This window comes from Balaenoptera acutorostrata, chromosome 14 (genome assembly GCF_949987535.1).
Source record: "Balaenoptera acutorostrata chromosome 14, mBalAcu1.1, whole genome shotgun sequence".
NCBI classification, from domain to species: Eukaryota; Metazoa; Chordata; class Mammalia; order Artiodactyla; family Balaenopteridae; genus Balaenoptera; species Balaenoptera acutorostrata.
In genome coordinates, this window is record NC_080077.1 from 52258045 (window position 1) to 52274560 (window position 16516).

A 16516-nucleotide genomic window follows, 5' to 3' on the forward strand; every position below is an offset into this window, starting at 1 on the left:
CCTCAGAAGGATCAGGATGACCTGCAAGAAAAAACCACTTGCCAATAAAAGTCAACAGTCTTAAAGGAAATAACAGAGACTCAGTGCAATAATCACAATGTCCATCATCCCATCACAAATTACTAAACTTGCAAAGAAGCAGGAAAATATGACCCACAACAAGGAAAAAAAAAATCAGACCATAGAAACAAAATCAGAAATGACAAGAGATGATAGAATTAGCAGACAAGAACTTTTAATAAACTGACTTCTGCTTTTGGGAAGACAGAGTAGCTGTACATTCCCCTGTTCCTCCTGTTATGTACAATTTAAAATCCTGGAAATTATATATAAAACAAACATAAGAAAACACTGAATAGGAGAAAGAAAGAAAAACAGCGAAGGACCTCAAGACCTGAATAACAATAGAATGGTGAGTTCTCTAGTCTTCTTTTGACTCATGTATCTCAGACTTAGAAGTGAAGAAGCCGGCGACCCAGAAATGCCAACGGACACAGACAAATGAGGCTCCAACAAAAGCCTACTCTCTTTAGCCAAAGGACCAGGAAAATGGCAGCGTAACGAGAAAGAAAACTTTTAGACAATAACAGTTCTACTGCAGCAAACACCACAGAAAACTGTGGTGCCACCTCCACCCATTCTAGCAAAGGCTGAAGGGAGCCTTGAATTAAACTCTCACAAGGATGTAATGAGGCCCACAAACACTCCTGCCAGGCTAATGTCAAAGAAGGAAGGCCAGGGACTTCCCTGGCAGTCCAGTGGTTAAGACTTTGCACTTCCAGTGCAGGGGATGCAGGTTCGATCCCTTGTTGGGGAACTTAGGTCCCACATATGCCACGCGGTGAGGCAAAAAAAAAAAAGAGATGGAAGGCCAAGTAGGGAGCTGGAACTTTCATCCCTGCCAGTCCATAATGAGCATCCTCCCCATCCCCACAATGTCAGTGGAAATTAAACCCCTCCACCAGCAGTAACATGGAGTACCCTTGCCTCAGGTGTCAATAGGCTGAATAGGGAACCCAGACTTCTACCTATGTCTGGCAGTAACAAGGCAGTGCCTCTCCTCCTTCCAGAAGAGTGTCCAAATAGCCAGTTAAAACAGAAAGTTTAAATAAGATCCACAAAGAAGATATACAAATGGCCAAGAAGCACAGGAAGAGATGCTCGACATCACTAATCATTTAAGAAATGCAAAGCAAAACACAATGAAAGGGACTTACCTGCTGGCGCAGTGGTTAAGAATCCGCCTGCCAATGCAGGGGACATGGGTTCGAGCCCTGGTCCAGGAAGATCCCACATGCCGCGGAGCAACTAAGCACATGCACCACAATTAGTGAGCCTGTGCTCTAGAGCCCGTGAGCTGCAACTACTGAACCTGCACGCCACAACTACTGAAGCTCGTGCACCCTAGAGCCCATGCACCACAACTACTCAGCCCACGCACCACAACTACCGAAGCCCAAGTGCTCTAGGGCATGTGGCCAACAGATGAATGGATAAACAAAATTGGTATAAACATATAATGGGATATTAGCCTTGAAAGGTAATGGAATTCTAACTCTTGCTACAGCATGGATGAATCTTGAAGTCATTATGCTAAATGAAATAGGCCAGACAAAAAAGGACAAATATTATATGATTCTACTTATATAAGGTACCTAGAAATGACAAATTCACAGGGACAGAAAGTAGAAAGGTGGTTACCAGGATCTGGGGGAGGGGAAGAATAGGGAGTGATTATTTAAAGAGTACAGGGTTTCAGTTTGGGAAGATGAAAAAGTTCCGGAGATGCATGGTGGTGATGGTTGCTCAACAATGTGAGTGTACTTAATGCCACTGAACTGTACATTTAAAATGGTTAAAGTGGTAAATCTTATGTTATGCATATTTTACCACAATAAAATATCAATTAAAAAATATAAGATTCAAAGTCTCATGACAAATTATGAAACCGTCCAAGTTTTAGTTGAAAATCACTCATACCAAAAACCACAAAGACCTCAAACAGAATATAAAAAGACAAACGCCAACATCAAGATGACAGAGATGTTACAATTATCTGATAAAGATTTGAAAGCAGGGTTTCCCTGGTGGTGCAGTGGTTAAGAATCCGCCTGCCAATGCAGGGGACACGGGTTCAAGCCCTGGTCCAGGAAGATCCCATGTGCCACGGAGCAACTAAGCCCGTGCGTCACAACTACTGAGTCTGAGCTCTAGAGCCCGCGAGCCACAACTACTGAGCACACGTGCCACAGCTGCTGAAGCCCGTGTGCCTAGAGCCCATGCTCCGCAACAAGTGAAGCCACTGCAATGAGAAGCCCGCGCACCGCAACAAAAGAGTAGCTCCTGCTCACCGCAACGAGAGGAAGCCTGTGCGCAGCAACAAAGACCCAATGCAGCCTAAATAAATAAATAAATAAATAAATAAATAAAATTTATAAAAAAAAAAGATTTGAAAGCAGACATGATAAAATGCTTCATCAGGAAATAATGACTATGCTTGAAACAAGGAGAATTACTACTTCATGATAAAAAAATAACTTTTAAAAGTTCCATTCAGAAGCAATATTGAATCATTTTAAATCTGTATGCAATTCACAACAGAGCCTCCAAGGTCAATGACAGAATTATAAGAGAAATGGATAAATTCACAGTCATAGTGGGAGATGTTTTCCATAAGCCTCTCAATAACTGATGTGAAAAATATATAAGAATAAAGATTTGAACAGCATAATTAACAAACCTATTGATAATTTAATGGGTATTATATGTATCACACAATAACTGGCGAGTACTCATTATTTTCAAGAATGCTGAGAATATTTACAAAAATTATCCACATATTGGGCCATAAAGCAAGTTTCAACAAATTTGAAAGAACTGAAGTCACAAAGGGCACATTCTCTGACCACAATGCAATTAAGCATTTATTAAGAAAACAGTAACAAAAGGATAACTAGAAAATTCTCATATGTTTGGAAATTAAGAAATAGACTTCTAGATAATTCATGGGTTAAAGAAGAAATCACAATGGAAATTAGAAAACACTTTGAACTTGAGAGTGGAAATACTAAATATCAAAACTTCATGGAGGGCTTCCCTGGTGGTGCAGTGGTTGAGAATCTGCCTGCCAATGCAGGGGACACGGGTTCGAGCCCTGGTCTAGGAAGATCCCACATGCCACGGAGCAACTGGGCCCGTGAGCCACAACTACTGAGCCTGCGCGTCTGGAGCCTGTGCCCCGCAACGGGAGGGGCCGCGATAGTGAAAGGCCCGCGCACTGCGATGAAGAGCGGCCCCCGCACCGCGATGAAGAGTGGCCCCCACTTGCCGCAACTAGAGAAAGCCCTCACATGAAAACTAAGAGACCCAACACAGTCATAAATAAATAAATTAAAAAAATAAATAAAATAAAGTATTAAAAAAAAAAAAACTTCATGGATGCAGCTATTCAGAGGGAAATAAATAGCCTTAAATGCATTTAAGAAAGAAGGTTAAAATGAGATAAAAATTAATCTCAGTAAATTTTAAAAAAGAACAGCAAAATAAACTCAAAGAAAGTACAAGAAAAAAACAAGAAACTCCCTATTTAAAAGGCAGTAAAAAGTATATGTAAGAGTTTTCTGTTTTGTTTTGTTTTCCTTTGCTTTTTACAAGCGGTTTCTAGAGGAAATGTACCTGATCATTTCCTATATCCCTTCTAGTCCTATGGCTTCTTTTCTTTTTTTATAAATTGTGGTAAAATACAAATAACTTAAAATTTATCATTTTAACCATTTTTAAGTGTATAATTCAATGGCATTAGGTATATTCACAATGTTATGCAACCATCACCATTATCCATTTCCAGAACTTTTCATCATCCTAAACAGAGACTCTGCACCCACGAAACAATAGCTCCCTTTTCCCCTTTCCTCCCAGCCCCTGGTAACCTCTATTTTACTTTCTGTCTCTATCAATTTGCCTTTCCTAGGTACCTCATATAAGTGGAATCATATAATATTTGTCCTTTTGTGTCTGGCTTATCTCACCTAACATGTTTTCAAGGTTTATCCATAATGTATCACATCAGAATTTCATTCCTTTTTATGGCAGAACAATATTTCATTATATGAATATATTATATTTTGTTTATTCATCTATTGATGGACCTATGGCTTGTACTATTTTTAATATTTATTTATTTATTTGGCTGCATCGGGTCTTAGTTGCAGCACGCGGGATCTTCATTGTGGTGCGCAGGTTTCTCTCTAGTTGTGGCGCCTGGGCTCTAAAGCGTGCGGGCTTAGTTGCCCCACGGCATGTGGGATCTTAGTTCCCCGACCAGGGATTGAACCTGTGTCCCCTGCATTGGAAGGCGGACTCTTAACCACTGGACCACCAGGGAAGTCCCAGACCTATGGCTTTTAATAACATATTAGTCCTCCTCATCATTCTTACTATCTTATGAAAATATTGTTCACTAATAGCTTACATAAGTTTTTGGTCATTTTGCAATACTCCAAGCAACAAATCACAAATTCTTGTGGTGAATTACAAACTTGTTATCACTCAGTTTACAGAGGAAAATGTAAAGGAGAAAAAGGATTTTACACTGTACTTTTCCCCAAAATAAATTTCTATCTTGTTTATAATCTCTTTTTATTAAACTAAGATCCTCTATTTGTTTTTTTTGTTTGTTTGTTTTGTTTTTTGACAAAAATTGTAGCAATATTTTATTGGCTCTATTTGTTTTAAGTCTATCTTAAAACAAAGTTTTGATATTTAGTATTTCCACTTCTACTATACATGTCTCTCAGCTGGGCAAAATGAAAGAGTAATGCTAGCATGTGTGAATAGGTAAAATGAATATGAAACAACTTTGCCTTACAAGGGAAACTTCATATGCCCACCAAAAAAGCTCCAGGGAAACCAGCTCTAGTGTACATTACATCAGACTGATGTTTTGTTACATGTGAAAAGTCTTTTAAATAAATGAGACCTTTTAGATATTTTCTCATCCAATCTGGTATTTAGTTTCCTGGAAATTTCAGTTCATATTTCATTTCAAATTGTGTATTATCTCAGTTCTTGTTGGATCTCAAATCAGATTATTCATCTCTTTGGTTTTTCTTACTCTTAAAAAAAAAAATTAAGGGTGGGAAAGGGAAAGGAAGTTAAATTCAATCTGGTCAATTTAGTTGTCTATTAGTAATGCTATTATATGTTAAAGTATGACAAATAACTGACCAAAAAATAAGGTTTGGGGTTAAAAAAAGTACAGCTACAAAGTTCCCTGAGAATCTTTTAGTTTGTTTCATTTGTGAGCCATCTCTTTATATTTTGTGTATTTTATGCTACATGAAGAAACTATTTTTAGCATCTATTTTTCTTAGCTTCCCTGTTTATATTTTGGTATCTACATATACCACATTACTTTGGATTCCTGGCGTGGAGAAAACATTGCAAATCTACCTTCTCCTCAAATGTAAAACATGAATACAAAGGGGAAAAAATTACTAACAGCATAAATCTTCAAAAAGTACTTTTTCCTACATCTGAAACTATCTCAGAGAAACTAAAATCTTCTGGGAACCTAAAATTGGTTAAGGAGACAGATGTTTGGATAGCACAGGGAATAAAGTTTAGCACTAACAATAGCTCCAACAAAAGTATATTTCAAAAAGATTGTCTGACTACATCTTCAGAATATTTGAATATAAAATGTTTTTACTCCTCCTTCTTGGTTAAGAATTTTTGAGGTTTTAGGTCTTTTTTTAAAAAAAAAAAAACAATTCTATCCTTTCTTTAGATATGTTGTTATGGACAGGGAAGAATGTGCCTGAGAGTTACAGGAATTATATTTTGGCATATATGCTTCTTTTTGGTAATTATTTTACCAAAAACATTTTGCTTTGCGTTATAGGTATCTGTGTACATGGTATATGCCCAACCAGATTATAAATGACTTGCAAGCAAGAAACACAACCTAGTTAATGATTATATTATCCATTATGCCTAATGTAGCACTTTGCACATAGTAGGTTCCGAATAAATATTGGTAGAATGTAGAATTATTGAATAATCGTGTAAAAAATTACTAAAATTAACAGTGAAAAAGAAGACTACTTTATTCTTCATCATATTGTAATGAAGCCTATTTTAAACTCTATGCAGTGATGATACACACAAATATTTAAACTATTTATGTACCTCAACTTGACATAATTTCATGATAACTTGATGGCAATCACATTTAAATATATTACAATATTTTTGTAATAATGCTACTCCAAAATAGCAACTTTAATAGCTGGGAAAACATGTTAATGGCCATTACCTGAAGGAAACAAGGAACATTAAACATTTTTTCAGAAATCAATGTATAAGTTGAAACATTCCACTATAATATTTATAAGCAAACCTCAAATTAAAATTTATAAAATGCAAACTATCAAATGCTGCAGCTGGACAATAATTTAGACTATATTTTGTAATTTTTCCTGTGTACATATTGATGAATACTATATAAAAAAGATTCTTTTCTCCTTTAGAGTCTTTAACTATTACCATCAAATATCAAAATAAATTCTGCTTGAATGCAAGACCATAGCAACCCTATAAAAGCCCTTGATTATCAATCAATATGTTATTAGTCAGTGAACATAAGTAAGTGATTTTCCTTACCTTCAGGACAGCTATGAATGGTACAAAGTTAGCTCTTTGGAGTCCATTCTTATAGAGATCTGAAAGAAAAAATTAGTATTAGCTTTTCACTTCACCTAAAACATGTTAGCTTATATTTTAGCCTGGCAAATAAAGCCTTCTACTGATGAAAAAGATAAAGAAGCAAAAAAGAAGAAAAATAACCAAAACTAATCTCTATTCTGGTACTATACAAAATTTATTATATTCTTAATAACAGAAAAAATTAACAATCACAGAAAGAATATCAAAAGGCATTCAATCAAATTAGCTTTAAACTATAATAAAAAGCAAGAAAAGAATTTGGAAGATATCACGAATGATCCTAAATCAATAATTCAACATAAAAAATGATCTATTTAAAAGTATTTAATATTTGAACACACAGATTCTACTGGGAAACAAATTATGTTTTCCTTTTCTCATCTATAATAAAAGTTCTCAGTACAGAAGACTGTGTAACACAGTTTGCCATTTAAGAAAACACATCAACAGACAGAACTGTGCATATATTTATATCAAGTTGATATATTTCCATTAAAGTAAATACCATTAAGGCCACTTTCAAAGAAACTACCTAAAAATTAAAACTCCATTCTTAATAGACTGTAAAGTTAATGTAATTATATATCATAAACAGGTAGTTTTTGTTGCCTTATAATAGTGTTTTTTATATATATGTATATGTGCCATGGTGTATGTATATTCATACGCATATATACACACATAAACACACATATTGTTAAGAATAAATAAATGGAAAGGAGAAACAAATTTTAAGCTTTGCATACTTTTTGTTAATAATGGAGACTTGGAATATTCTTTTCAGAAGGTTGAATTTTAATTGCACATAAAACATTCCTTTTAAGGAATTCCCTGGCAGTTCAGCAGTTTAGGACTCTACGCTCTCACTGCCAAAGGCCCAGGTTTGATCCCTGGTCGGGGAACTAAGATCTCACAAGCCGCGCGGCACAGGCTAAATAGATAAATTAATTAAATATTCCTTTTAAAAGTCAACTCTATAAAGTAATGAGATTTAAAAAATAAATAAGTATAAAAATGAGAACAGTAAAAAGTTTTCCAAATTATAAAAATCACAAGTTAGTTTGTGTCTCAATTTTTCTTTTTAAGTATTACATTATGGGATCCTTTCTATATTTCCTTGTTTAAAGAAAATTTGATAACTAAGATTTCAACTGCCACATTTACTTATGGAAATAAAATATGGTCATTAGGAAACATTTATTTTCTTTAGAAAAATATTCATCATAACATCATTATAGTGAAGAAAGTATTTGCCTAAGCTCTTTGGTTAATTAAGGACTACAGGCTTTAAATTCAGTTACATTTAAAATTTTTATTTAGTGATATTATAAAAGGTAAGATAATGCAGGCTTTAAATTCAGTTACATTTAAATTTTTTATTTAGTGATATTATAAAAGGTAAGATAATGCTAGCCAGATATTATAAAAGGTAAGATAATGCTAGCCAGGATCTCTTCAAAATGAGATCTTTTTTTCCTATAATCAATACCTCGAATGAGTAAAATGGGTAAATGCAGGAAATGAGTTTAAAGTTAGGTATTTTCATAGTCTTCCCTAATTACAAAGTTGCTGGGGAAGGTGCATTAAAAACACTGCTATACGATAAGAGTTGACAGCCATGATTGCCAGTAAGTGGTAAAAATCAAAAATGAAATACTTTTTAAAATACACTCGATGTTTACAGCAGCTTTATCATAATAGCTAAAACTGTAGCTTTATCTGTAACAGCCAAAAACGAGAAGCAATCCAAATGTCCATCATTAGGTGAATGGATAAACTGTGGCATATCTGTGTAATGAAATACTACTCAGCAATAAAAAAGATAAACTATTCATACACACAAAAAAATAGATGAATCTCAGAATAATTATATGGGGTAAAAGAGGCAAAACCCTTCTACCCCTCAAAAAAAAGAGTACCATACTGTGCGATTCCACATATATATAACTGTAGGAAAAGCCAACTAATCTATAATAATCTAAAGCAAATCAGTTGCCTGGGAAAGGGAGGGATTGGGACAGGGATGGCAGGGAGAGATGAAAAAGGGGAGGAGGAAATTTGGGGTGTGATGGAAATGTTAATTATATTGTTGGGGTGGTGATTTCACAGATGTATACATATGTCAGTATTTTTAAAATTGTATCCTTTAAGTATGTGCCATTTATTGTATGTCAATTATGCCTCAATAAGCTCTTTGAAAATTTATTAGAGAAAGAAACATACACAACACTAGTGAATATCAAAAAACAAAATGTTACAGAATTAAAACTAAAATATTACAGTAATAAAAGTTTATGTTAAGGTAACATTTTGGTCTTACTCACGGAATATCTTTTTTTATGGACATATAAGGCAGGCTCTGACATGTAGTTTAACAGGCATGAACCGTTCAGTAGGTTAATGACAATGAGAAATGTAAAGGCCCACTTGTAATATTCTTGATTAAAAGATTTCCACTCAGCAAAATTAAAGTAGAATAACAATGCCTTTAAGTCTTTGAGATTTAATTTTTAAAGGGTTAACTTTTTTTAAAAAATCAGCCTTTACAAGGATATATAATTCAAACTTTATGTTCTGGGAAGTATTTTCTGAACAAAATTCTAAACAGAATTCATTTGGCTTGAAAACCTTTAGGTTTTTACAGGACACTTAAGTGAAAAAGGACTGTACTCATTAAATTGAAGAGTTTTTTGCAATTCAAATATTATGCTAATTATCAATACAATAGATCCATCTCTTGAAATGTTATTTAGCTACCAAAATTTTTAATATTAGTTGTTTAATATTATTTTTCTTAGACATGAAGATTTTATAGTACATTTATATCAACATTTGTCATTATTTACTAAATATTATTTTAAAATTCAACAGAAGTTCTTGCCTATTATTTTTCAATGATCTCTAAACAGAGCTAAATGAGCACTTGGCCATATAAGACAGAGTACTGGAATTATGGGACGTTCTTTTTTTTATAAATTTATTTTATTTTTTATTCATTTATTTTTGGCTCTGTCGGGTCTTTGTTGCTGTGCGATGACTTTCTCTAGTTGCGGCAAGTGGGGGCTACTCTTTGTTGCGGTGCACAGGCTTCTTATTGCAGTGGCTTCTCTTGTTGCGTGCAGAGCACAGGCTCTAGGCGCGCAGGCTTCAGTAGTTGTGGAGTGCGGGCTTCAGTAGTTGTGGCTCTCAGGCTCTAGAGCGCAGGCTCAGTAGTTGTGGCGCATGGGCTTAGTTGCTCCGTGGCATGTGGGATCTTCCCGGACCAGGGATCGGACCCATGTCCCCTGCATTGGCAGGCAGATTCTTAACCACTGCGCCACCAGGGAAGTCCCAGGACATTCATTTTTTGAGAATGGTATAAGGACCTCTACATTCTCCACAATGAATAACTGCAATAAGACTTACAGATGAAATACATGCAAAGAGGATTTATAAAGTAATTACAAGGATCTACATAAATACTTTGGAGATGCACATGGATATGCAGATCTTTTCCTTAAAAACCCAGTGTCAAAACAACCAGGATGCCCACTTATTTATATAAGTACATATGGATTTAGAGTAAGAAAAACTTTTAAGATAGGTAAATAAAAGTTTTCCTATAAATTAACACAAAATAATTATATGGCTCTATGGAACCAATCTGATTTACCTTTCCAGGAGATTCTTATTTTAGTATAGATTAAAAGAAAATGGAGCCTTTAGGCCACATAAGCAGGAAGAGCTACTTAGCTTCTTTTTAAAAATCTAACTGGAGTTCAAACAGTATTTTACTGGATGTATAGATAATACAGCTAATTAAATGTTCCCATTTGATGGTATATTACAATTTTATATTCAATTCAACATACATTAATGAATTCCTATTATTTGTCTGCACTGAAATGAGTGAAGACAAAAGATAAATAAAAGGAGGAACTAGCATTTAGAGAACACCTACTAGGAGCCAGGCAATTTGCTAGACACTGTACACAAATTACAATAACCCTGCATAGTAAATATTTCTACCTCCATTTTACAGATAAAGAAACTGATACTCAGAGTTTTTTAAATAATTTGCTGAATTCCCAGCCAGTAACTGGTATATCTAGAATGTTTGAGGAAGGTCTTTAATGAAGTTAAAACTCATAGGCTTTTTCAGAACCATGTTGTGACCAGCTGGACTTGTCACAGCTGACAGACACAACCAGATCATAACCATGATACAAGGTAAAAAGGGATACAAGGTATAAACATAATATATAGAACACGAACTACTCATTTTACCTGGGTTCAAAGGCAGCTTTGCAGGTAACAATGGGACTAGAGCACCTTGGAAAAATAAGCGGGGTGCCACCAAGCAGAGAAGAAGGAAGCGTATCCTAGGCAGAAGAGTCAGCACAAGCTCATGACTTTACCTCTACCTTCTTTTCTAATACTATACAATCTATTGCTCAAATCCCACATTTTCTAACAAGCCTTCCTTGAATCCACTATCGTGGACAGACTTTCAGAGTGGCCTTCCATAATCCCAGACCTGGTCATCATAGCTTTATATGAACACTGGACACCAGAAAAAAGGGACAGTTATCCCTGAGAATAGGAAACAAATGCACTTAGTGTCTGGGGAAGTTTATAGCACTCTGCACAAGGAGGGGGAACCCAAACAGAGCCTGGAAGTCTCCCCAGCTGAGGAGATAGGTGAGAGTCCAGGGAGGAAAAAGCAGCTAGAGTTCACAGAGCAGCATACCAGAGAAAAGACAGCTGCCCAGTGAAAAAGCTCTAAAGATCTGCTGAGGGTCCCAGTTAAGTCCCCAGCTGAGTACTGATCAGCATATGTGTGTGAGGAAATTACCTGAAGCCAGGAGAAGAATCATCTGAAAGTACTCAAGGAAACCATCACTGGGGCTCACACATGGCTGGGAAGAGTGCCTGTCTCCACCAGACAGACTGGAAAACCTCTAAATTTATAGGGCATTGAGCAGAAGACTGAAAAGGGATTTATCTCAGTAGTGAGAAAAATTAGTCCTAGACTAAATGTGCTCTAGTCTTGCCATATAAAACTTAAAAGCAATACCCAAAAGAATCAAACTGTTTGTAAGAAAGAAAATAAAGCTCAAGAATATTTATAGGGATATAAAAATATCCAATACCCAACAAAGTAAAATTCATATTGTCTAACATCTAATAAAAAATTACCAAGCATGCAGCGAAACAGGAAAATATGACCCAGAACAAGGAGAAAAATCAATTGACAGAAACAGACTTAGGAATGACATAGGTGATAAATTTAGAAGACAAGAACATTAAAACAGTTATTGCTGTATTCCATGTGTTCAAGCAGCTGGAAGAGCAAGCATATCAAATAAAGACATGGGAAATATAAAAAGACCCAAGAAGAACTTTTTGAGATGCAAACTTACAATATGTGAGACAAAAAAAATATGCTGGATGGGAATGATAGCAGATTAGACACTGCAGAAGAAAATATTAGTGAACTTTAAATCATAGCAATAGAAACTAGCCAAAATGAAGCACAGAGAGAAAAAAAACTAAGAAAAAATGCACAGAGAGTGAGCTCTGGGACAACTTTATGCAACCCAATATATGTGGAATTGCAGGACCCAAAGGGGAGAAGAGGAGGGGATAGAAAAAATATTTGAAGAAATAATGGCCAAATTATTTCCAAACTTGATGAAAACTATAAACCCATAGATCTAAGTTGCTCATTAAAGCACAAGCACAAGAAACATGAATAAAACCACATCAAAGCATATTATAATCAAACTGCTTATAATTGGTGATCAAAGGAGGAAAAAAACAAACAAACAAACCCTTAAAAGCAGCCAGAGGCAAAAATATATATTACATACAGAGGAATAAGGATAAGAACAATAGCAACTTCTCATTGGAAACAATGCAAGCCAGAACATGGTAGAGCAACATCTTTAAAGGTCAAAAAGAGAAAAAACAAAACTGTCCACATAGAATTCTATCCTGAGCAAAAATATCTTTTCAAATACAGACTTCTTGTGACATACAAAAGCTGAAAGAATTCATCACCGGAACACCAGAACTGTAAGAAATCTTTACAGGAAGTCCTTAGGCAGAAAAATAATATTGGATGGAACCCTGGAATATATAAATGAGTAAAGAACACCAGAAATGGTAACTGTGGGTTAATATGAGCCTTTTTTTTATTATTATTATCTAAATTCTTTTAAAAGATAATTTAAAGCAAAAATAATAATATATTGTGGGATTTATAACATATGTGGAAATAAAATGTATGAAAACAATAGCATAAAGACTAGGAGGAGAGAAATGGGTGTATACTGTGGAAAGTTCTTAGACTATACCTGAAGCAGTCTAATATCACTTGAAGGTAGACTGTGATAAGTTAAAGATATATACTAAAATCTCCAAAGCAAACCATAAAACCTTATATAAAACTTCATAAAAATGAAACTACAGAGTATATATTCTTTTGTATAAGGCTTCTTTAACTCAGCCTAATGTTTCTGAAATTCATCCATGTTATTATGTGCTCATTCCTAGTCATTGCCAAGTACCAATAGTGTGTTTAGTGACACACAAATTTAAAAATCTGAAGGAAAAATTAGGGTGATCTACACATTTATTGTTGTTGATGTTAATTTTCCACGTGTATCCTTGGCTAATGTTTTCAATGAAACTGCTTTAGAGATGGCAGGAAGATGAAATCCTCTCCATCAATCCTATGAATAGTCCTATAAATTGAATCCATTTTTGATTCAAATAATAATTGCCAGCCTCCATTTTAGATATCCTATGCCATTTTAAATGGTGCAATCCTTTATAACAGTGATAATGGGGATCCAGGGAAATTACAGGCTCCACAGACTTTTTTTTTTTAAGAACCATGAAAGAGAAACTTAATAAAATGTTACATAAAACCTTCACTGCAAAAATACTACCTTATATATTTATTTTCAGTAAAGTCAAACACCAATGAAGTAGTTTTTCACACCAGAGTTTCTTTTTATAACAGAATTCAACGAACAGAAATATCATGATTGGAGTCTTCAATGAGAAAACAGACCTTGGGTATTTTGGGGAATCTCCTGTGCACAAAGAAGACTCAAAACCAGCCAGGCAAAAATTAGTCGCAGAGATTCGAACTCCCCTGTTAACTTTTAGAACCAACTATTTCATTATCAAGTGTGAGAGGCTGAGGGTCAGCCAACAACAGCTTTTTTTCACTTTGACTCTAAAGGTTGTCTTTGGAGTCAGAAGCCCTTACTACCAAATGGGGTGGGGGGGTTTGGTGTGAGTGAATGGAATTCTTTGAGTAACTTCTTTAGAGTCCTTTAAGTTCACTGTGGTTTTTCCACTGATCTCTACAAAAATTGTACGGCTGAGTCAGTGCAATCCTTAGCATCTCTCTCCATGACTCACCTTTTGCAATAATATCGCACTTATTTCCTGCCACATCAACTACAAAATTAGATGGGACTTGCTGTCAAAGATCTTTTAATTCATTCCTTAATGTTGAAAATACGTCTCCTTTTTGGCATCATAAATCATTACAAATGAACATCGGTGGTAAGGCAGAAAATCATTCTTGTGTAGCTGTATCCCAGGTTAGGAATTTATGTCACTCATTTTGGTGCTAGACAAAAGATGCCCTGTTGGGCTTCCCTGGTGGCGCAGTGGTTGAGAATCTGCCTGCCAATGTAGGGGACACGGGTTCGAGCCCTGGTCTGGGAAGATCCCACATGCCGCGGAGCAACTAGGCCCGTGAGCCACAACTACTGAGCCTGCGCGTCTGGAGCCTGTGCTTCGCAACAAGAGAGGCCGCGATAGTGAGAGGCCCGCGCACCGCAATGAAGAGTGGCCCCCGCTTGCCACAACTAGAGAAAGCCCTCGCACAGAAACGAAGACCCAACACAGCCAAAAAATAAATAAATAAAATAAATTAAAAATAAATAAATAAATGTTTAAAAAAAAAAAAAAAGATGCCCTGTTGTTGAACTGATCTTAGGCTCAAAACTGTTTTCCACAAACCACCACACAATACTTGATTTACCCACAACTGTAATCCCTAGTGGACAAACTCCAGCACCAAGGCCAGGGAGTCAGGGGCGCAGGACCCCTGCTGCCATGAACTGAGGACAGAGAAGCAGAATCCAGCACAAGCATCCTCTGGTGGGGTCAAAGGGACCAGCAGGGCCTGCCTCAGTCAATTTAATCTGAAGTTAATAAGCCCACACACATCAGGCTTCGTATTATTACTGTTTGTAGAATATATCTCTTTGCATCCATTTACTTTCAATCTATATTTATATTTAAAGTATATCTCTTGATATTTTTTAATCCATCCTGATAACCTCTACCTTTTACTGGAATGTTTAGCATTTAACATTTAGGTCTATGATTTTTTAAAAATATGTATTTATTTATTTATTGAGGCTGCACCAGGACTTAGCTGTGGCATGCAGGATCTTCGTTGCCACGTGCGGGATCTTTAGCTGTGGCATGTGGACTCTTAGTTGTGGCATGCATGCAGGATCTAGTTCCCCGACCAGGGATCGAACCCAGGCCCCCTGCACTGGGAGCATGGAGCCTTACCCACTGGACCACCAGGGAAGTCCCTAGGTCTATGATTTTATTATTTGTTTTCTTTTTGTCTCCTCTACATTTTCTTCCTCTGTTCACCTTTTCTTGCCTTTTTTCAATTATTTGAATATATTTAAAATTCCTTTTTGTCAACTGGCCTTTATTTTATTCCTGTTGTTCTAGGGGTTACAATATATATAGGCATACCTCATTTTACTGTGCTTTGCTTTATTGATCTTTGCTGATACTGCATTTTTCCAAATTGAAGGTTTGTGGGAACCATGTGTCATGCAAGTCTATCAGCACCATTTTTCCAACATCATTTGCTCACTTCATGTCTCTGTGTCATATTTTGGTAATTCTCGCAATATTTCAAACTTTTTCATTATTATTATATTTGTTTTGGTGATCTACAACCAGTGATCTCTGATGTTATTGAAAGCAGCTCTTTTGCCCCTTTCCTCTTTGTCTATTTCTGTTCCCCTCTAACCTTAAAAGAACCTAATTATAGGAATGAGATCATTAAGCAATTGAAACTAACTCCCGACTTATGCTCTCTTGAATATACACTGTACCTTGTCTAACCTGTTGATTATTTTCCTAGATAAAAAGTAAGAATGCATCAAAAAAAATCTTAAAAAAAAAAAAGTAAGAATGAAGAATTAAGCAGTTAAAAAATTACTAGCTCTCTACACCCAACAGCCTCCTTAGCAATCCTGCAGGCAGATCACACAGGCAAGATAACATCTGAAGAAAGAGTCAGCCAATCTGCACTCAATGGAGAATGATGCAGAACCAAACCTCTTGCCTTGATGATTCACTGAGATTCTTCGCCCCCATTTTTCCCTTTAAAAACTGTCATGGTGGGCTTCCCTGGTGGTGCAGTGGTTGAGAATCCACCTGCCAATGCAGGGGACACGGGTTCGAGCCCTGGTCTGGGAAGATCCCACATGCCGTGGAGCAACTGGGCCCGTGAGCCACAACTACTGAGCCTGAGCGCCTGGAGCCTGTGCTCCGCAACAAGAGAGGCCGCGATAGTGAGAGGCCCACGCACCGCGATGAAGAGTGGCCCCCGCTTGCCGCAACTAGAGAAAGCCCTCGCACAGAAATGAAGACCCAACACAGCCAAAAATAAATAAATTAATTAATTAATTTAAAAAAAAACAAAACTGTCATGGTTGAGGAGAATCTTTGGAGTTGGTCTCTGGACACA

At 36.1% G+C, this 16516-nt stretch overlaps 1 protein-coding gene across 4 annotated transcripts in view; it reads right to left on the reverse strand.

Moving 5' to 3' along the window:
- Positions 1 to 16516, reverse strand: part of AFG1L (AFG1 like ATPase) — a 232073-nt gene that overhangs the window by 115449 nt on the left and 100108 nt on the right. For all 4 annotated transcript variants that reach the window (XR_009005237.1, XR_009005236.1, XR_009005235.1 and 1 more), the window contains exon 7: positions 6664 to 6722. Coding sequence is in view for 1 of the 4 variants with exons in the window: in XM_007198446.2 (XP_007198508.2) it covers positions 6664 to 6722 (59 nt within the window). In the remaining 3 variants the exon portion in view is untranslated. The remainder of the gene's footprint in view (positions 1 to 6663; positions 6723 to 16516) is intronic.